This window comes from Mustela nigripes, chromosome 15 (genome assembly GCF_022355385.1).
Source record: "Mustela nigripes isolate SB6536 chromosome 15, MUSNIG.SB6536, whole genome shotgun sequence".
Lineage (NCBI taxonomy): Eukaryota > Metazoa > Chordata > Mammalia > Carnivora > Mustelidae > Mustela > Mustela nigripes.
In genome coordinates, this window is record NC_081571.1 from 84,866,548 (window position 1) to 84,889,320 (window position 22,773).

At 53.3% G+C, this 22,773-nt stretch overlaps 1 protein-coding gene across 3 annotated transcripts in view; it reads right to left on the bottom strand.

The window, feature by feature from the left end:
- The window catches only part of RASA3 (RAS p21 protein activator 3), a 113,511-nt gene that overhangs the window by 51,553 nt on the left and 39,185 nt on the right, over nucleotides 1–22,773 (bottom strand). For 2 of the 3 annotated variants that reach the window (XM_059377857.1, XM_059377858.1), the window contains exons 2-3: nucleotides 20,086–20,203; nucleotides 8,190–8,293 (exon numbers count right to left, since the gene is read on the bottom strand). In XM_059377857.1, the coding sequence (XP_059233840.1) occupies nucleotides 8,190–8,293; nucleotides 20,086–20,203 (222 nt within the window). Of the gene's footprint in view, nucleotides 1–8,189; nucleotides 8,294–20,085; nucleotides 20,204–22,773 lie in introns of those variants that run through there. The other variant, XM_059377859.1, reaches the window with a different exon arrangement.

Consider the following 22,773-nt stretch of genomic DNA (forward strand, 5'->3'; position numbering starts at 1 on the left):
AAGGTCTCAAGTACACAACCTAACCTTACACCTAAAGGAGCGGCACAAAGAACAGCAAGAAAGCCTAAACCCAGGAAGAGAAGAGAAATAATAAAGGTCAGAGCAGAAATCAATGAAATAGATACCAAACCAAACCAAACAAAACAAAAGAAGAAATCAACGGAACAAGGAGCTGGTTCTTTGAAAGACTTAATAAGATTGATAAACCTCTGGCCAGACTTATCAAAACAGAAAGAGAAAGGACCCAAATAAATAAAATCATGAATGAAAGAAGAGAAATCACAACCAACACCAAAGAAATACAAACAATTATAAGAACATATTATAAACAACTATACACCAGCAAATTTGACAATCTGGAAGAAATGGATGCATTCCTAGAGATGTATAAACTACTAAAACTGAACCAGGAAGAAAGAGAAAATCTGAACAGACCCATAACCAGTAAGGAGATTGAAGCTGTCATCAAAAACCTCTAATAAAAAAGAGCCCAGGGTCAGATGGCTTCCCAGGGGAATTCTACCAAACATTTAAAGAAGAATTAACAACTATTCTCCTGAAACGGTTCCAAAAAATGGAAATGGAAGGAAAACTTCCAAACTCATTTGATGAGGCCAGCATTACCTTGATCCCAAAATCAGACAAAGACCCCATCAAAAAGGAGAATTACAGACCAATATCCCTGATGAACACAGATGCAAAAATTCTCACCAAAATACTAGCCAGTAGGACCCAACAGTACATTAAAGGGATTATTCACCACGGCCAAGTGGGATTTATTCCAGGGCTTCAAGGGTGGTTCAATAACCGCAAATCAATCACTGTGATACAATACATTAATAAAAGGAAGAACAAGAACCACAAGACACTCTCAATAGATGCTGAAAAAGCATTTGACAAAGTACAGCATCCCTTCCTGATCAAAACTCTTCACAGTGTAGGGATATAGGGTACATACCTCAATATCATCAAAGCCATCTATGAAAAACCCACAGCGAATAACATTCTCAATGGGGGAAAACCCCATTGCTAACGTCAGGAACACGGCAGGGATGTCCACTATCACCACTGCTATTCAACATAGTACTAGAAGTCCTAGAATCAGCAATCAGACAATAGAAAGAAATAAAAGGCATCCAAATCGGCAAAGAAGAAGGCAAACTCTCCCTCTTTGTAGATGATATGATAGTTTATGTGGAAAACCCAAAAGACTCCACTCCAAATCTGCTAGTACTTGTACAGGAATTCAGTAAAGTGTCAGGATATAAAATCCATGCACAGAAATCAGTTGCATTTCTATACACCAACAACAAGACAGAAGAAAGGGAAATTAAGGAGTCAATCCCATTTACAATTGCACCCAAAACCATAAGATACCTAGGAATAAACCTAACCAAAGAGGCAAAGAATCTGTACTCAGAAAACTATGAAGTACTCATGAAAGAAATTGGGGAAGACACAAAGAAATGGAAAAACGTTCCATGCTCATGGATTGGAAGAATAAATATTGTGAAAATATCTATGCTACCTAAAGCAATCTACACATTTCATGCAATCCCTATCAGAACCCCATCAATTTTTTTTTTCAAAGAAATGGAACAAATAATCCTAAAATTTATATGGAACCAGAAAAGATCTCGAATAGTCAGAGGAAGATTGAAAAAGAAAGCCAAAGTTGGTGGCATCACAATTCCAGACTTCAAGCTCTATTACAAAGCTCTCATCATCAAGACAGCATGGTACTGACACAAAAAGACACACAGATCAATGGAACAGAATAGAGAACCCAGAAATGGACCCTCAACTCTAGGGTCAACTAATCTTCAACAAAGCAGGAAAGAATGTCCAATGGAAAAAAGACAGACTCTTCAATAAATGGTGTTGGGAAAATTGAACAGCCACGTGCAGAAGAATGAAACTGGACCATTTCCTTACACCACACACAAAAATAGACTCAAAATGGATGAAGGACCCCAACATGAGACAGGAATCCATCCAAATCCTTGAGAAGAAACCAGTCAGCAACTTCTTTAACCTCAGCCGCAGCCACTTCTTCCTAGAAACATTGCCAAAGGCAAGGGAAGCAAGGGCAAAAATGAACTACTGGGACTTCATCAGGTTCAAAAGCTTCTGCACAGCAAAGGAAACAGTTAACAAAACCAAAAGACAACTGACAGAATGGGAGAAGATATTCACAAATAACACATCAGATAAAGGGCTAGTATCCAAAATAGTTATCAAACTCAGCACTGAAAGAATAATCCAATCAAGAAATGGGCAGAGGACATGAACAGACATTTCTGCAAAGAAGACATCCAGATAGCCAACAGACACATGAAAAAACACTCCACATCACTCAGCATCAGGGAAATACAAATCCAAACCACAGTGAGATACCACCTCACACCAGTTGGAATGGCTCAAATTAACCAGTCAGGAAATGATGGATGCTGGCGAGGATGAGGAGAAAGGGGAGCCTCCTACACTGTTGGTGGGAATGCAAGCTGGTGCAGCCACTCTGGAAAACAGCATGGAGGTTCCTCAGAAAGTGGAAAATAGAGCTACCCTACAACACACAATCACACTACTGGGTATTTACCCCAAAGATACAAAATGTAGTGATTTGAAGGGGCACGTGCACCTGAATGTTCATAGCAGCAATGTCCACAATAGCCAAACTATGGAAAGAACCTAGATGTCCATCAACAGATGAATGGATAAAGAAGATGTGGTTGATATGTACAAGGAATACTATGCAGCCATCAAAAGAATGAAATCCTGCCATTTGCAACGACATGGATGGAACTAAAGGGTATTATGCTGAGCGAAATTAGTTAATCAGAGAAGGACAATTATCATATGATCTCCCTGATATGAGGAAGTTGAGATGCAATGTGGGGGTGTTGGGGGGTAGGAAGGAAAAAATGAAACAAGATGGGATTGGGAGGGAGATAAACCAAAAGAGACTCTTAATTTCACAAAATGAACGGAGGGTTGCCTGTGGGTGGGGCTGGGGATAGGGTGGTGGGTGATGGGACACTGGGGACTCTGGGGAGGGTGTGTGCTACGGTGAGTGTGTAAGCCTGATGGTTCACAGACCTGTACCCCTGGGGCTAATAATACATTATATGTTAATTTTTTAAAACAAGAATCGCAGGGCATAGGGGTGGAGCAGTACATACAGAAGCCCGGGTCACTATAATTAGCGTGCAAGTGGAAGAAGAGGAAAAGAAGCATCTTCTGGAACCAAGCTGGATATTTAGGCTCCATACCCAGCATGGAGCCCAATGCAGGGCTTGAACTCATGACCTGGGATCAAGACCTGAGCTGAGATCAAGAATCTGATGCTTGACCAACTGAGCCACAGAGGCACCCCTAGAAAGAGTATTTTATACGGCATCAGAAGCTTAATACCAAAATTAATAGTACCATACAGAACTGTAGTCCAGATTTTCTCTAGACTTGATTTTTTGGGGCACTTGGGTGGCTTGGTGGGTTAAGCCTCTGCCTTCAACTCAGGTCATGATCTCGGGGTCCTGGGATCGAGCCCCACATCAGGCTCCCTGCTCAGCGGGGAGCAAGATTCTCTCTTGCTCTATCCCTCTGCCCCTCCCCACCCCATCTGAAATAAATAAATTTTTTTAAAAATCAGGTCTTTTTTTTAAAAGATTTTATTTATTTATTTCACAGAGAGAGAGAGATCACAAGTAGGCACAGAGGCAGGCAGAGGCAGGGGAAAGCAGGCTCCCCACTGAGTGGAGAGCCTGACGTGGGGCTCAATCCCAGGACCCTGAGGTCACGAACGGAATTGAAATCAAGAGTCAGACATTTAACTGAGCCTCAGGCACCCCTTAAGATTTTATTTTTAAGTAATCTCTACACCCAATTTGGGACTCGAACCTATGACCCTGAGATCATGCTCGCCTGCGCCAGCCAGTCACCCCCACAGTCCAAACAGAAGGATGTTTCCTATTTTGCCAAACAACCATCTGAAGAGACTGGACAACAGTAGATAACTTTTACTGTGATTTCACATTTCACTGGCAGTGGGGTTGTTGATATTGTGAAGCTACGAGGCTTGTATAATAAAAATTACCTAGTTCATCTTGGGAGGAAGTATTTCTCGAGGCACGATGAGACTATCAGCAACAGCAGATGCCCCCTTGTTCCGCCGACTGGCAGTGCTATTTGATCGTCGAGGACTACTGAAGCAAGGGAACACAGGAATAATTGTGGAGTCTTGTAGGGCTGAAGCAGTATAGTGGGATAATTCTTCTAGGATGTTTATTAGATTACACAGGGTAGTTTCACATCAAGCAAATTCTTCCTAGGGGGCCAACATGCCTATGGCCAATTCTAGCAGTTATCATACCTAAAGCCCTTTTGGTTCTATGAGGGACTGTGTGGTGTGTGGGCAAGAAGATACACAGATGGATTTTTACGAATCCTAGCACGCACTGCGTTAACGCATTTGAAGGGTAGGATATGGCTAGTTATTTTTCCACAGGGGTTTGCCAGTGGGAAGGTAATTAAGGGGCTGCCGTGGGAGCACAGCAAGACTGACTGGCTCCTGCGTCATCGTCCAGAGTGGTGCTACTGATGACTGGAAAGAAGAACTGGCACAGAAGGAAGATGGGGTCGTGCAATGTGAGGTTTATCGAGGCCACAGGAAGGCTAGAACCTAGCCCTGGTTTGATTAGAGCAGAAGCTCTTCCCAGGATTCCAATGACAGGGCTTTTTGTGAATCATTCCCCTGGAGATTAGTGAACCCAAGCATTACTAGTAAGTTTCATGACTCCTCTTCTGCTCTGGGATGACCTGGCAGAGGGCGGCAGCATGAGGGCAGGTGCACGAGATGTGGCTGCAGCTTGACAGACTGTAGCGAAAGGTGAGACTTAGTACATCTGCAGGGACCACACTAGGTCCCAGGTGGGCATATCTTAGACAAGAAATGAAATCATGGGCATGAAGAACGTCGAGACAGGGAGAGGAGGCTGAAGCAAGCGGGGTGAGGGTACTGCTGGGGAGGAGAAGCAGCGGTGCTGGGTTAGAGGCATCGCATGTGACCTTAGTCTGCGGGACGATGTGACTGCAGAGAGGAGTGAGGAGGGAGCATTTTGTATTTGGTTGGAGCGTGTGTCGTGACACGCCCAGCAATTCTTAACGGGGTCGTCCTGGGCTATGGCTTGGGAGAGCTTAACAACAGAGCTGGTACTCCAATCAGAGGGGGTTTCCTCTTTGATGAAACATAGTAGTAGAGTATTGTTATCTGGTTTTTCATCTTGAATGTGCATAGGAATTGAGAACAAAGGGTAGGGATTTGGGGAACCTGGGTGGCTCAGTCAGTTAAGTGTCTGCTTTTGGCTCAGGTCATGGTCCCAGGGTCCTGGGATCAGGCCCAGTGTCAGGCTCCCTGCTCAGCGGGCGTCTGCTCCTCCCTCTCCCTGCACTGTTCCCCCTGCTGTGTTCTCCCTCTCTTTCTCTCTCTCTCTCAAGTAAAAGAAAAAGAAAAAGAAAAAAAAGAAAATGCAATAAAAGCCACAATGAGATACTACACACATCAAGACAGCACAAGTGGGTTAAAAACAAAAACGGACAATCTGAGCGCTGCGTGGCTCCCGAGACGCTTATGCGGCCGGGGAAGCTCAGGATGGCGCGCCACTCGGGAGAAGGTTGTTAGTCCCTAACAGAAGTCAACACGCACAGCAGCGGAGGGAAAATGTTTTCCCTCTCACCTTCTAGTTTCTCTCAGACTCTGCAAAAGGAGACTGACAAGAGAACAAGGGACGTTTATGAGCACGTCTCAAATGTACCAGGGGCGGGGAACTCAGCAGTGAGCCAGAACTTGCACCTCTGTAGCATCTTAACCAGAAACAACAAAAACTTTCAGAGACGAGGGACAGACCAAGGAAAGGCCACTGGGCTTCCAGGACACAAACTGCAGGAAGGGGCCAGTGGCAGACAAAGGTGGGTCACGTAGACCCCTCCAGTGTCACCGCCAGCCCCACAGGGCTCCAGGTTGGTCCCTGTGGTTAACTTCTGCGCAAACTCATGTCCTGCTTTTTGGGCAGGCTGGAGAGCTTCTCCTGTGTCTGCTTATTCTCAACTGCCTTCAGCTCCAATTAAACCCAGTGCCAAAGGGTGGCAGATTCTGCCATCTCTCCATATCTTGCAGATACCCCAGCAGTCTGCCTCTCAGGTATCCTCTAAGAGGAATGAAATCCCGTGTCAATATAAAGATGCAGAAGAGCGTTGCTGGAAGTCTTGCAATCGCTAAAAACAGCCCAAACCTCCACCCAGGGATGAAGAGGTCATGGGTAGCACACCCACCTTTGCTGCACTAGGAGCGCAGGCGTGGGGGCACATGCTCAAGGAGGCTCCCATCAAAGGAGACACAAGGTAAGAGGAGCTTCTCGTGCAGCAGGAAGAATGCTCCCTCCCAACCAGCAGGTGCAGAAAAAGGGCCTCCCTGACCTGGGCTGGTATCTGCTGCCCTACTGTCCAGCACTGTGCAGAGTGACCCTCTTCAGGCGGAAGAAAACCTAGTCACATGCTTCCATTCCCCAAAAAAGTGCACAGTGTGTGCCTGGGGCTAGAACAGATCTGAGTAAGTGCAGCTTTATGGGTTTACCAAGTGGGTTTTGGGTGGTGGGACAAATTTGGCTGGAAGTGGTGCACCACAGTGGTGGAAGGTGGTTAACAGACTTGGTGGGTGAAGGCGCAGGACAAGGCTGGAGAACGGTGTCACGTGACCGTGCAGGATGCGGAGACCACATGTAGGACGATGGACGGTAGGTAATGGTGGAGCGGGTGGTGAAGAGGAGGAGGGTGAATGGTGGTGGTCTGGTGGTGCAGGAGGGCGGACAGTGAGTAGCAATGGTGCAGGAGGGTGAATGGCTGCCGGTGCATGATGGGTAGAGGGTGGTACGTGGTGATGATAGGTTTCTGCTCTTGGTAGGAGACGGTATCTTGTCCTGGCATGAGTAACTCATTCTTCACCATGTCATCCCCATCTCCCCCACCTCATCCTCCACTAGGACCACCCCCACCGTTTTCCAGTCCTGTGTACGTCCCAGCACCCATCGTCCACCTGGTGGTGCAGACCCGTAACGAGAAGACATCCTGGACTTCTCCCTTCCCATCAGCCTCCACGTTCAGCCGACGACGCCAACCAACAACGCCTCTAAGTGAAGTCTGCAGTGCGCGATCTAAAGCGAGGTGAAGACCTGAGACCCTGGCTGGCTGCAGGTGTGAACGCCAGGTGAGCCCTAACAACTGTCTGGCTGGTCTGCACCAGTTTGTTCAGCTGAAGACACGCCTGCAGGACAGGACGGTGACATAGTCCCAGCGCACCCAGAGAACAGGCTCCCGCACCTCTTAAGTGCACTCAGACATGTTTTCTTCTGACTGAGAATCAGCCGAGGAACCCCACAAAACTGTGGAGCTCCAGGTTCAGCCCAGAGACTGTGGGTCCACCAGCACAGGCAGGGGCTGGGTCCTCCGCAACAGAGGACAGAGGTCGAGCCGGAGCTCATCGCTGTGGGAGCAGTCCCAAGTCAGAAGGCAGAGGCAGAGGCCTCCTGGTGTTGGGAGTGCGTTATCGGAGCCCCGTGCAGGTGGTGGTGTACGTGAGTGCCCAGCGGGGCCCACACCCAGGCACCTTCTTGCTCGCAGGCTCTGCTGCCCCACCCCGCTTCTCCCTCTCCAGGAGCACTCCACGGCACCTTCACACGTCTCACCTCAATCCGTCCCAATCCCCACGGAGGGCTGTCAAGAGTCAGGGACAGGTGCAGTCTGGGGATTTCAAGGGGGGTGTCCTCTGCACACTGACCCCTGGGAACAGGGGTCACCCTGTTCACCCGGGAACAGGCCTGGTGGTCACTGTAACCTCACTTTGAAGGAGAACTCTGAAGCCCTTCTTCGTGAGCTCGTGCTGTGAAGTTCTCTACACGTTGACCGGGCTGGGGGACACTCAGGCAGCTACGGGGGGCTCAGGAAGTCCATTCAGGGCATGGGGGACACCACTGCCAGGCCAGCCAGGTACCCACTGCCACCTCCCAGAGCTGCTCAGCGCAGCCAAAAACCCGGACTGAGAATGCTTTGGGCTCAGGGCAGAGAGCTGGGGGAGAGGCCACATGCACGACAGAATGAGGAAGAGAGAACAAGACAAGACCTATCTCAGTACCCACCTATGATGGAGTCCCTGCGGAAGACATCTCTGTCGAAGACGTAAAAGGACAGGTGCCGAAAGCTCCGAGGGATCTCGCAGTAGAAGTCCTCTCCATAGAAGGGGCTGAGAAGCAAGCAGAACGGACTCCGTTAAGTGAGCCGGCCAGTGTGGGGCGGCCCACTGAGCACCAGCCTCGGGCGCACACGCAGAATCATGCTCCCACGTGTGTTAGCAACACGCCACGCCGGGTCTCACGTGTGCGATGCGGAACTGTGGTTTGCTTGCTGGGGTGCAAATGTGGTCCCCACTTTCGGCCCCAAGGCCCATCACCCGGAGTGATCAGCTGCGGGCAGAGAGCTCTGCGCAGGGAGCATGAGTACGCTGTGTGTGTCCGGGTTGGACCCAACACTCCAGGACCACGAGGACACATGGGACGTGCGGGTGCGCCTCCCTTCACGTGCGTCCATCCAACTTGGCTTGCCAGGTGCAGACCCCACTGCTCTCCTTCCCCAGAAGTTGGGCTGTAGTCTGCACCTGTCCCTGGGGAGAGGACCCCTGGCCACGGGTTGACCCTGCACACAGACCCCACACCAGCATCCCCGTGCACAGAGACCCAACATGAACCACAAACCCCAGTCAAGGTCAACAAACAGGCCCCCAGCTGCTTGGCTGGGCCAGGCTGAGTCCACTTGTGAGGTGTGCAGAGAGCAGACCTGCTGGAAAGGGCAGGGCCTCCGACCGGCTGCAGCTGGTTACAGGATGGCCCGCCACTCCCTGCGGCACCCTCTGACCCTACCCGTTCCCACACATGCCATGGCCAAGGTCTGAAGTCGGGAAAGCTAACGGGGTATGCTGTGCTGGTTAGGGGAGGAAGATCACGCAGTCCTGGCCAGGCTGGAGTAACAGCGGAGAAGGGGACAGTGTGCTTCCCGGCCATGGAACACCCTGCGAGGGACACGGATGGCGGGGCACTCCAGCCGGTCCTGAGACGACTCTCCCCACCACATCTGAGCATCTCTGAGGTCAGAGGGCACACCGCGGTCAGCGTCAGAAAGCACTGTTCTTTCTCTGGGGCCCCAAGGTGACGGGGCCTCTCCCTCTGACCAGTGCCACGGCCCCACAGAACGTGCTCTTGGTGCCATGGCATGGGGTCACCCATGTGTCTGTCTCCCGCCACCTGCCTCAGCAGCAATAGTCCGCTGTCTTCAGATACAGGCACGTGATCTGTCAAAATCACCAGCGGGTGCCACACACGCGTCTCGACTCTGTCCCTCGGGATCAGCTCAGCAAGGCTTGGGGAGCCCAGAATGGACAGAGCACGTGGACCCTTCCCGGGGCCCGAGGGAGGCACTACCCATGAGGAAAATAGACGGAGGACACGGGCAGGCCTCCACCCACCCACCATGGCCCAGACAGGCTGCTGGAGTCCCAGCCCCGGCTCGTGCGGCCAGGCAGGGAGAGGGAGCCAAGCGGAGGGGCTGGGTGCAGCCCACGCCAGGCAGTGGCTGAGGAGGGGGGCCAGGCCTTCGAAATACGGAAAAGGCAGAGCAGTCAGCCCCCCGTCAAGAGGCAACGTGTCCACAGTCCGTGGCCGTGCAGGCTGACCTGCGGACAGACGGGGGCACAGAGGTGCCGGGGCCCCAAGGCGACCTGTCTCCTCTGGCCAGTAGCTGAGGGCTGGCCTGGACGGGTGGGAACAGAGGATGTGAACCGTCACTGAGGAGACCCGCCTGAGCCCACCGGTCCAGACACAGTGCCCAGCACCGGCAGTGTGCAGAGCGGACCTGCCGGCTGCGAAGAAGAGTCAACGGTGGCCCCTGAGGGCCCAGGGCTATTGGGGCACCGGAAGGAATAATCCAGAAGCACGTGAGGCAGGCAGGGGCCTGGGGTCCTGAAGGACCAGGCCACAGTGAGTCGGACAACAGCCAAGAAAGCAGCCGCAAAGGGGAAGGCATTTGAGCCACTAGGGAGCTGCCGTGCGGCAAAGCAGAGCGTGTTGGACCCAGGACTGCGTCTGGAAACACCGGATGGCTGCGTGTGTGCCGCTCACTCACTGAGCAAGACCAGAGCCGGGGGCGGGGTGGGGACCCTGCTGTCCTGAGGGTCCGAGGGTGCAGAGAGTGCCATGCCACCAAGCCGTCATCGTGCAGACGTCAGCACTGCCTCGCAGGCCTCACACGGAGGCCACACACCCACACATTTGTCCAGGCATAGGCGCCTCCAGGGAAAGCCACGTGTGGCTCTGTCTGAGCTCTCTCCTCACACCTCCCGGGACCCCATCCGCGCGCATGGGGCTCTGCTCCTCTACTCTCCACGCGGAGCCAGACGTAATTCGCTCAGGCCGTGAAGCAGAACCATTGGGACGGGGTTTTAGAAAACACGGGTCCCTGGGCCCCACCCCAGACAAGCCTCTCCGGGGTTTGATTCCTTTAATTCCACAGTCACACAACCAACACGAGCTGCGAGGTCATCGCAGTCTCCAGATCACCCCGTGTTACACATGGGCCACACACGGATTATCTTCAGAGACACAGAACCCCAACTCATACCCTCAGACGTGCCACTCGGGGCAAGGCTGCCCCCAGAGGCCATAGGACACAAAGGTGGCACCCGAGCCCAGAGGAGAGAGCCAGACCACAGGGAGTCACGTAACATGTGAGTCGTGGCAGCAGGAAGCCCAGCCTGGGTGGCAAGCACATGCCCGGAGGGGCCGACGGAGTCCCAGACACAGCACGGGCCTGACCTCGCAGGCTGCGACTGCGGACGCCCGCACCCACGGACCCCACCTCGTCCGTGCCCCCCTGAGCGAGGTGCCCCCCTGAGCGAGGTGCCCCAGGAAGACACGGCTTCCCTGGGTGCCCTGACTCATAATCACACTCAGGTGCCTGTTCCTAGAACCTCCCTGTGCTGCCTTACTCCTTCATGATCTCAACTGTTGGCTGAAAAAAGGAACATGCAGGAACAAGAATGCTTCTGATAACGTGTAACTAGAAATAAGGGTGACAAGTGTGAGATGTGGCGAAGTCAGAGCCTGCAGGAGCACAGCGGTGCGGCCACTCGGCAACAGCAGCGCTTCCCTGAAACAGCCAGAGCAGGGGGGACGCACGCCCCCACAGACACTGTGGCCTGCGAGCTGGCGGCTGCACTCACAGCAGCCGAGAAGCGGCAGCAAGCCCCATGTCCATCAGCAGAGCCGGCGCGGATGAACAAAGTGGGGTGGGTCGAACCGGACAGTGTGGAGCTCAGACGCCTGCTGTCACGGACGAACACTGAAACCACGGTGCTCAGGGAGACAGGCCACAAAAGGCCACACACAGTGCGACTCCACGTTCCCCCGAAAAGGCAAGTACGTAGAGAGAAAGTGGCTGGAGCCACAGGAAGCGGGCAGTGAAGGGTCACGAAAATACTCCACAACTGACGGCCACAGCTCCGAACGTACTGAAAGCCACAGAATTACACACCCGCCATAGTTACTTACAGGGTATGTGAATCAGATCTCAATAAAGCCATTTTTTTAAAACCAAAATTTTAAAAATACATAAGAATGTCAGAAAGTGAAAACCAGAATTAACATTACAGGGTACATGCTAGACTTTTTTCTCTGAAGATCTATGAATATAGAACACAAGTAGATACAGATGGAAACAGATATTTTTACAATAAAAGTAGGATCCCGGGGTGCCTGGGTAGCTCAGTGGGTTAAGCCTCTGCCTTCAGCTTAGGTCATGATCCCGGGATCCGGGTCCTGGAGATCGAGCCCTGCATCGGGCTCTCTGCTCAGCGGGGAGCCTGCTTCCCTCTCTCTCTGCCTGCCTCTCTGCCTCCTTGTGATCTCTGTCTGTCAAATAAATAAATAAAATCTTAAAAAAAAAATAAAAGTAGGATTCCATTACATATCCCCATACACCGTTCACTTTTTCCTTTAATATCATGTCATAGATCACTTTCCGAATACATATATTAAACGTCAGTTGCCAGCAGGCCTGAGGTCTGAGCGGGCACATCTGCGGGACTCTCCTGTCCCAACCCTGACGGTGCCCGGAGCAGAGTGGCCAGTGCCCGGCTGCCCACCTGTCGCAGAGCAGCGCCGCGCCAGGCATGTGCTTGGCTCAAGGCTGCTCGCCGCCGGAAGGTTCCGGTGTGGGACACGGTGCGACCATCCGGAACGTGAGGACAGATTCGGCCCACACGCCCACCAACACACCGTCTCACCGGCATCTACAAACTTGGCTCACATGACGGCAAAACGACCTCCTGCTTCGTTGTCAACATTTGAGTTGTCGGCGCAGCTCAGAGTCAGGCACGTGTGCTTTCGCGGCGGCGCTATGGCCCATGTTCTAGGCACGCCCCCCTTCTTGCGTTCAGGGTAGCCGTCCACTGAGAACTCCCAATGTGGCATTACAGACTAGATGATGGATAACTGACACAGCAGATAAGAGACACCTTTTCAACTGGAAACACCACGAAGCTGCCAGTGCCATCTGTCATCGATGGGCAAGGACTGGCGTGCAGTCCTGCCTTCTCCAAAATGTGTCCCAGCACAGAGCAGCCATGTCCCTGCACTTGGGAGCTGAGGCTGCCCAGGGAGGCGGTGACATCTGTCTGGGGCAGGAGGGCCGACGTGGGGTTCAGCGCAGCGGGCACCCCTCTGCTGAGGGCCCCCACCCCAGGGCACACCGACCCGGTCATCCGGTCAGCCCCACCCCCGTCCCGGGTCAACAGGAAGTCCGTGCTTGTCTCTTCGCGGCTGGGGAGTCGGAAGCGTGTTCCCAGAGAGGAGGGAAACCAAGGTACTCTCCCATCCCCGCCCCTCTCCATGTGCTGGGCCAGACAATGTCTCCTTTCTGGGGAATTCAGAGGGGGCCCAGCCACTGCCTCCCCTTCCTTCCCATTAGCGCCATAACCCGGGGTCTCTCTCCACACAGGCCCCGCTTTGTCCCCAGCCGAGGTCAGCAGCAGTCAGATGCATGACTCATGCCCCACTCGCAGCCTCGGGGCTCCAGAACCCTCCTTCCAAATAAAGAGAAAAGCAGCCCACAGGACTTGGCTTGCCTTAAACACTGCTGTGTGACAGAAGAAGATTAATGCATGCGGTCGCATCCGCTTGGAGGCCCTCGGAGGGCGGCCAGAGTGGCAGGCTCTTTCCCTCGGTAATTGCTGGGAGCAGCTCAAGTGAACTCTCGCAGAGAGAGAAGAAACCCTCCTGCCGAACACGGAGCGGATCTATCTATAAGCTCCGACAGGCCAACCTCCTGCCTTCCTCCCAATCCTCCCAGAGCCCAGATGTGCCGCCCGGGGCTCAGACAGGGCCTCCTCTGGGACCCGCGCAGAAACCGCCGAGTCTCCGTGAGTCATTTCCCAGCATCTGCTGAGGCGGGCAGCACCCCACCCCCACCGGGGCGGCCGGCCCTGCGGCCACACTGTCTGCTCAGGAGAAAACAGCTGCATGCCTGGTCTTCTCTGGGCTCAGGCTCTGTCGCAAACGCCAGAGTCCATTTCCCAACATCTGGGCAGGGAGCGGAGGGGCGGGGCTGCCTGGGCGGCTCCCGATTTGGGGTGGATGGAAAGGCAGCCCAAGAATAGGAACCCCACTCCGAGCCTCTCTGTGAGAGGGCCGTTCTGACAGAGGGCGATGCCACAGATAAGGCCACCCTGGGGGCCGAGCGTCCAGGCTCCCCGAGGGAGATCAGGGCCCACCCCATAGCCCCACACGGCTAGGAAGCCTGGCTGGCAGGGCAGGTCTTCCAAAAAGGGCAACAGCCCATCTCCAAGCAGCTCAGAGCTCAGCTAATGAAATGTGCCTTGTACGCTGTGAACCAAAAGCTGGATTAAACTTTCATTAAACCAAATACTGTTCAACTGTCCGCAGGAGATGAATGAGAAATGCCAAGGAGTCAAGGGCTGGCAGGGCCCACGGGGCCGCTGAGCCGGAAGTGTCCGTGTCTCCCTCTGCAGCAGGCATGGGCGGCAGGGAGGCCTGGGACACGCAGAGCCAGAAAGGAGCCTCGGAGGCACAAGCCTCCACTGCCAGTCATCCCCACAGGCCCTCAGGCAGGGGGAAACCTCTGGGTTTCTCCTCACTTCCTCCAGACCTCCTTTAAATCCCTGGGTGGCCTGGCTCCCTGGCACCCGCGAGCCTTCCCCACAGAGCTCTCCCTTCCCATCAGACGCTGCGTCTCCTTGGGAGGAAGGATGCTGAGCCTCTGTGGGAGCCCCAACCCCGACTCAGGTCACCCCGGGGATGGGCAGCTCCTGGACAGAAAGCTGCTCTGATCCCACAAAGGACATGGGTCGTGTCATGTGGCACGCTGCACATTGGCAGCAGGGATAGGAGGGATGTAGCTAAGCCTCCGCAGGAAGGAGAGAGTCTGAGGTCAGATCCCAGTGTCTGTCCCAGTGCCAGGCAGAAGAGTCACCGGGCCAGTCGCCACACTCGTGGGGCTCCGGGCAGAGACGTGGGCATAAACCCCCAAGGGTCAGTGGCGGCTGCTGCACATCACAGATCCAGAGGGCATTCGAGAGTGGTGGCCTGGCAGGCAGGGCCAGAGGGCCCCAGGTTAGCATCAGGCAGGCACTGGACCAAGCAGGAAATGTTCTTTTTTCTTTTTCCTTTTTTTTTTTTTTTTTAAAGATTTTGTTTATTTATTTGACAGAGATCACAAGCAGTCAGAGACGCAGGCAGAGGGAGAAAGAAGCAGGCTCCCCACTGAGCAGAGAGTCGGATTCAGGGCTCGATCCCAGGATCCTGAGATCATGACTTAAGCCGAAGGCAGAGGCTTGACCCACTGAGCCCCCCAGGCGCTCCAAGGCAGGAAATGTTCTTAAAGGGGCTCACACTCTTCCCCAAGCACCAGGACCCAAACTGGGGATTCCTCCGGGAGCACCCCAGAACAGTGGGGGCATGAATTCACCGACTCCAGCTGACAAGGACTATCTGAGCCAAACGCTTGAATTTACGTCCCAAAAACTTTTTTTAAACTGGAGCAATTAGAGATAAAAGTAAGTATTAGGAGAAACCGTTAGACGTACAGCCTCCTAAACCAAAATCAGCATTTGCTCATCCACAACCCGGGATTTACTGAAAACCTCCAAGAAGATGGTGTCTGTCGTCCTGAACCACAGACTCCGTCCCTTTCGGAGTCTAACCCAGGCAGCGTGTCCCCCCCAGGACGGGAGCTGCAGGGTCCCCGGGGCAGGAGCGCTGGGCTCTGAGTGACGGGCATTTTCCAGGAGCAGATGGGGGCTAACTCGTCACAGACCCACACGCTCTTTAATTCCAGTTTGGAAGCGCGCACCCGTCCTTCCTGGGAACAACCTCTCCTTTGGGAACTTTCTCAGCAGGAACGACAGGATGTGAGGGCTACAATTACGCCGTGTAGACAAACACGGTGATGGGCGAGCTCCTCCTCACTTTGCTCCAGAAAGTGGTTATTTTACTGTCTAACTTCTAATCTTATGTAAAAAAGCAAAAACAAAAACATCCCCCATAATCCCACTACCCGCCCGAAAATAACCACATTGACATTTATGTCCACATATTCCGGACCATTCTGGAACAATCCCAGTTTTCAGAACAAGAGGGAATCTTACTGCGAACACAACTTTGTGACCCTCCGTTAGCAGTCGTCAGACACCAGCACACTCTGGGCCGAGCGGCCACCGTTCCCACTGGAAGGTGAGAAGTCTCTGTGGGAAGCCAGGCCAGCGCCAGGGGGTGGCCCCTTCCCCACAACAGAAACCAGGTGAGAGAAGGCAGACAGAGACCGCCTGGGGGTGGGGGTCTTGGAGTGGCCCTGGGGAGAGGCTCGGCACCCCAGCCCCATCACAGTGGCCGCTGGGGAAGGTGCGGGTCAGATCAGGAAGTTTGGGGCACAGGAGCTGTGCCCACACGTTTTAGGCATTTTGTGGGAAAAGGGAGGCAACGCCATCCTTGATATAATCACACATGTTGACAAAAGGAGATGAATATAGAGTACTTTGGGGAATATTCTTGCAAATGAGCGGCCCAGCATTGTTTTTACTTGTTTTGTTCACATAACTAGAATATGCTTCTTTCACTGGAGAAAGTGGTGATTTCCTCCGTGATGGGACCTTCCCTAGCCCTGTCTGGGAAGCAGGAGGCAACTCTCCGGGTGGGTCACCAGGTGCTCTCCGCACGTGTGCCGTGCTGTCTGGGGCTGCAGCTGCCTCTGAGCCCCGATGTGACGGCCCAACATCCTGGGGCCTGAGGTTAAGCCAACCGACCATGAGCGGCCACTGAAGGGAGAGCACGATCACAGCCACAGAAGTTACGTGTGAACGAGGTTCACAGTCAACGTCAGGAAGGTATTTTCCTAGTAAGACAGAAACTTTGCCCCAAATCGCTTTTCTGGAGAATGGACAAGGCCAGGAGGAAAGGACTGGGGCTCCCCAGTGCCAGACCTCATGAGCCCTTCCAAGAAGGTCTGCAGCCGAGCCTCCCCAGCACCCCACAGCCGAAGGAAAGCAAAGGACAAACTCGGGCCTTTCCCTAAGTTACCCGCGGCGGACTTACTCGTGGGGAACGGCCTCACGCGAGTGCCGGGGACACCTGAGAAGCACGGTCCTCCCCCAGGAGACCCGGGATGGCCTTCCGCTGCGAAGGGAGGGAGTCTCTCCGACACGTTCTGTCTGCACGTCTGAGTGCAAAGACGGTGCTGGACAGCAGCTGAGCTGGGGACTGACCCTGCCCCCAAGGCCCGGACAGGCCGCCATGCCCTCTGGCTCTTTTGAGTTCAGAGACCAGATGGAGGCTCTTCCTTCCCGCAGGGACTTTCCCAAATGCAGCAGCCGATCGGAGAGGAAACGCTGAGGCCCGCAGGCACGAGCTGGAGAGAGGGAAGACTCCGGCACTCCTCGGAGGTGATGACCGAGCGCTGCCCACACTGGAGGCCGTGGGCAGGGCCGGCCTGGCCCCCAGTGCGCCCGCTTCCTTCGTGCTGGCAGCTGCCGTCGGAGCCTCGGCCTTCCTCCCTGCCTCAAAGCCGGCAGAGCCTGCGGACGGGTCTTCCGCTTCCGGCCTCCAGCCACGGCTACTGGAGCCGCATCTTCATGTGTCGTCTCCCTGCAGCTACCCTTGCGCACGGGCTTCTTCCCGCTCGCCTCCGAGTCCTCGTGAGACAGGTCTGGACATTCTTCTGCTCTGTCGCTAACCCCCTCCTACCCGTTTCCTGTGTGTCGGGGGTGTCTGGAGCCTTCCCGTTCACCCCTTCTCCCTCCAGCGAACCCATCCAGCTGTTTACTCACCCAGTGACGTTCCATTCAAGTCCTTGGGTCCTTCCTTTCCGGGAATTCTACTTGGTTCTTTCGGAAACTGGGTTCATCATTCTTTATCATTCCTCATCCCAGTCATGTCTGCAACCTTGTCTTACTTATTACTTCAAAGTCATTAAATCTTGTCGGCAGACCTTCTGCAAACCCTTCAGGTCTGATTCTGTTGTTTTTCTTGGCAAATGCACCAACACTTCACCTCCTTGGGTTCTTCTGTACTTTCTCCTCAGAGATCACAGAGGAAGATTCTTCGAGGCCTGGACTGAAGGGTCGTCTGGACTTGCTTTGACTGGCATTTCGTCACCTCTGAGGACGTTACAACTATCCAGGACTACGGCAATGCCCGTGCATGGACTGAGGCTTCTGGATTCAGGCGTGCACACTCACAAGAGAGCTAATTTTTTATTTCAAATACTTGGCAGCAAATGGAGGCAGCACTTTACCTTGCTAACTTCTTTTATAGGGTGAGTTTCTTCGCCTTTTTGCCCAGACACTATAGTAGAGCTCTGGGGCTACTCGCCCACAAGGTCTACCAGTGTGAATGCAGTTTTTGTCTCAATACTAAATGGTGAAATGCACCCATATTTTTTAAGTTCCTGGAATTATTTTGTGTTAGTGTCTTTCTTTGCTGTCACTTTTAACTTTCTGTTTAGAGCACCCTCTCCTTGTCAGTGCATTAGAGAAGCACTCAATAAATTTTCACTGAGGGGCACGTGGTGGCTCAGTCAGTTAACATCCGACTCTTGGTTTCAGCTGAGGTCATGATCTTGGGGTCCTGGAATCACATCAGGCTCCTGCTCAGTAGGGAACCTGCTCCAGATTCTCTCCCTCGGCCCTCCCTCCCTCACGTGCACGTATGCCTGCGCGCTCTCTCTCTCAAATGAGTAAATCTTTAATACATAAATAAAAAAACATTCACTGAGCTAATAAATAAATAAACAAAAATAGCCAAGCTCATTAAAACTGTCCATAAGGAGAGAATGAATTTTCCAAGTCAGACCATTACCTCAGGGCACTGACTACAGGTAACTGGCTCCTTGCGACAGCATTTTGGAGGCTCCCACCTGATTCTGGCTGTTTCTCAGATGGCTGATCTTCTGAACGGACAGTGTGACCACATCATTACCTGATTTAGCTCCGAGCTTCCCCTTCCTGCTCCAGAAGCACATTTCCTAGTATCACCAAATCCAGGAACCACAGTTTCCATTTCTAAACTTGTCTAAAATGTTTTGAAGATCAGGACCCCCACTCTCAGCCCTGCCTAAAACAGAGGTTCCCAAGCAGACTCTCTTCCTAGAGGTCTGGGCTCAGCAGGTCTGGGGAGGGCTGAGCTTCCCTGAGACCACAGTGACTTTCCAGGTATAGGACCTCCAGGCATCAATGCCAACTGTGCAAACACAGAAAGGGTTCACCCGGCCTCAGGACCGTGGACATAACCCAGAAGGTGACAGTGACATCGTGAGCCCTGGCCTCACCTCCAACACCAGCCCCAAAGCCAGGCGCAACTCCTGACAGACGACTCAGGAGTTCTGTTTTCCTACAACGAATGATTCCAGAGACTCTGGAGCATGCCTGGCCCACATGCTGTGGCCACTTGGCCTCAAGGGTGCCCCCCAGTGCTGGGGGCCCTGTGCAGATGGAGAATGGAAGGGGCAGGAAATCCCTAACAGGTCTGTAGAAACCAAGTCCGGTCAGAACGTGCGGCTTGTGCCCTCTCAGAGAGAACAGTAGGAAGGATACACTTGTTCTGCGAAAGCTGCTCTCAAACCAGAAACAGCTTGCGTGGGTCCACACCACCCACACTTGTAAACACGGGCTTCCTGGAGGACCCTGCTCCACTCCACCAGCCACTTGGTGACAAGTGACTTGCTCAGGACCCCCACTAGCTGTGCTGGCTGCAAGCCACGAGGCCCGCCCCTGCTAACATTTGCGCTTCTGGGTTCTCTCTCCCTACCCTCCATGGAAACTGCTGTGACTTTTAGGGAGCCCTCCTGTCCCCGGGGTGTGGTCCAGGGGTGGCATCACGGGGAGACTGTCAGAGATGTCTGAGCAGACAGCTGTCCTGACAAGCCCTCCGGTGGTGAGTGGCCCTTAACAGCTGACCCTCCGGGGCACGGATATGTTCATTGTACAGCAAACTCTCCAAGGACCTGAGGACCTACTAGATGCTGCTCCTTCCAACCAACAATCTCTAGCGCTCTCCCCCCTTCCTCAGTGGGCATCACTTCCATGCCCATCTCAGATTTGTCTCTCTGGGAAAGTTTAAAGGAAGGTGGTTTAAAAAAAAAAAAAAAGCTGCCCAATGTTCACCTGTCAAAATGCCTGACTGCTGCTATGTCCGGTGCACACCTTGACCTTCAGCCCATCTCTGACCGGAGATGCCCAAACACGCCCCTGCAGGGGGTGACCGCTCCCCTGCAGCTGCAGGCTGCTAAGCCCGGGCCAGCACGAGCATTTGGGGACTGCCACCAAGACGGCAGCCCAGCGGCCCTGGCAGACAGGAGCTCACAGAACATTCCAGTGCCTCACACAAGCTGGGCAGTGTGGACAGTGGCCAATGGCACCTGTGTTCCAGGCATCTGCCACACAGAGGAAGCAGGCGGAGGAAAGCAAACAGCAGACATTACCAGAGCGACTTCTCCACAATCTTGGTCCTGAAAACCTCCTCCCGGTCCAGGTTCACCGTGCAGTAGCAATCTCGCATCTTGTTTGGCCCCGGGTAAGTGGGAAGATTTTTGGCTTCACCTAAAAAGCAAATGTAAATATACCATCGATTTAGCGTACAGTTACCGTGTTCCCTTGCCAATCACAGGCACTTTTCCAAGTAATGCACTTATTTCACAGCAATGCACCTGCTGTCCCTTTTATACACTCATTAGCTCTTTATATGTCTTTCTTGCTGCCACAATCAGAATATCAGAGAGCATACTACGTGTGGTGTTAGAATGCAAGGTAACATCCACATATCCTCCAAAACAAACTGATCAAAGTAGGAATCCATTAGCCTACGAATCAGGACTTTATTCATACTAGTCCCCTTAATTTTTTTTAATGTGTAAATTATGGTAAGATACATATAACTTAAAATGTATCATCTTAACCATTTGAGTGCAGAGCTCAGTAAAGTATATTTATACTATTGGGCAACCAATCTGTAACTTTTTCATATTGCAGAACTGAAACTCTGCACCCACGCAACACAACCCCGTCCCCTCCCCCAGCACCCACCCTTCCACTTTGTGTCTGAAGCCGGCTACCCGAGGTAACTCACAGAAGTGATCAGTATTTGTCCTTCTGTGACTGCCTTCTTTCACCCAGCAAAATGCCCTCAAGGTTCATGAGTGTTGTAGCAAGTTCCTTCCTCATCAAGGCTAAATATTTCATTGTACGGATGGACCACATTCTGCTGATCCATTCAAATCCTGGCTCGCTTTGTTACTCTGAATTTGATTCGTCAGCACCAGGCCAAAGCTGGGGCAATAATTAAGGAGAAGGACCCTTTTAAAGAAAAAAAAAAAAAGCATGGACTCCAGCTGTTTATCTTTTAAAAGATTTTATTTCTTTATTTGAGACAGAGAGAGTGAGTGAGCACACAAGCAGGGGTGGGGGGGAAGGGGAGAAGCAGGTTCCCCACTGAGCAGGGAGCCCCACTCCGGGGCTCGATCCCGTGACCCTGAGATCGTGACCCGAGCCAAAGGCAGACGCTTCACCAACGGCGCCACCTGGCACCCCTCCAGCTGTTTAAAACACAGAGTGACTTGCCAGTTAGAAGTAAGTCCCACGGGGAGACCTGCTGTTGGTCCAGTGTTGCCCTCCCATGTCCCCTGCTCCACACGGAAGGAGAGAGCCTCGGGCAGCAGCAGGCCCTGCAGAAAACACCGCAGATCCCTGGCTCCTTGTGGGCCCTGGGGTCTGTCCACAATCGCCGACAGCACCACAGTCTGTGTCCTCTCCTGGAGACTCACAAGTGCGAACAGGGTCGACAGCGCTGTCCACGGGCAGCTTGTGACACGGACACCCAGGCAGAGACCTTGTCTCCTCTGCGGAGGAAAAGCCTCGGGCCACCCCTCGCATCTCAGAGGCCTCTGCTATGGCCCGTCTCCTGGGGCGCCCGCAGGCCCCCGACCCCACCTCGGACGGCAGGGTAGCTCGAGTACCCAGGCACAGCGCGAACACTGGCGGCTCCACAAAGGGCCAAACTGCCTCACTCTTGCCGAAACTGAAGAAAGCAACAGACACCGACCCCACACCAGAGCACCAGCTCCTCAGAACTCCACACCAGAGGCCCCGGGTGCACCCTCGCCCGCACAACTCCCAACGGAACAGACATTCTGACTCTCTGGGGGGAACCAGCACATTTAGAAGATGCCAGTTTGCAAACGGGCCCACCTGAGCCTCCAGGGGTACTGAGATGAGCTCGGCTTGTTGGAAGCTTCTTGACTTTTCAGTTAATGTCTCTATAGACGCCCAGTTGACTTTTCAGTTAATGTCTCTATAGACGGGGTGGGGTTTCCGGGCCAGTGCACCTTATTTCTGACGAGCGTGTTCCTCCAGGGTTCCAAAGAGCAGCAGTGGAGTCGGCGCACATGGTCCTTTCCTGAACACAGTGGGACAGGAGACCTGATTTTTCTGGGCCTCAGTTTCCCCCACGGGAGGAGCACGAGAACACACGAGCTCTCCACAGCTCCTCCAGCTCCAAGAAGCTTTTACTTCAAAAGATTGCAGAGATTTGGGACGCCTGGGTGGCTCAGTTGGTTAAGCAGCTGCCTTCGGCTCAGGTCATGATCCCAGCGTCCTGGGATCGAGTCCCACATCGGGCTCCTTGCTCCGCAGGGAGCCTGCTTCTCCCTCTGACTCTGCCTGCCTCTCTGTCTGCCTGTGCTTGCTCTCTCTCCCCCCCTCTCTCTGATAAATAAATAAAATCTTAAAAAAAAAAAAAAAAAAAAAGATTGCAGAGATTTTCCTTTTGGGAATCACCAATGGCTCTTGGCAGGTGAAGAAAGAGAAAAACAATGAATGTTCTCCGGTAGAGCCGCCGGGTTACCACACTCCAGAACACACCACGTGCGCGTGAGCCAGGCCCACGGAGACACGGCCAAGCTGGTGAGAGGCACGTGAATCTAAGCCAAACCCGGCGCATGGGAAAGGTCCTGTGCACATGCATGCAGGGGTGCGACCACATCCCACAGGGGCCAAAGAGTACGTGGTCCACAGGCCTCTCCAGAGCGAGGGTCAAGGGCAGCAGAGCCGGGCCCCCTCCACTGCACTGCCCGACGAGGCCATCCCCTCACACACGCCAGGCCCCAAACGGATGC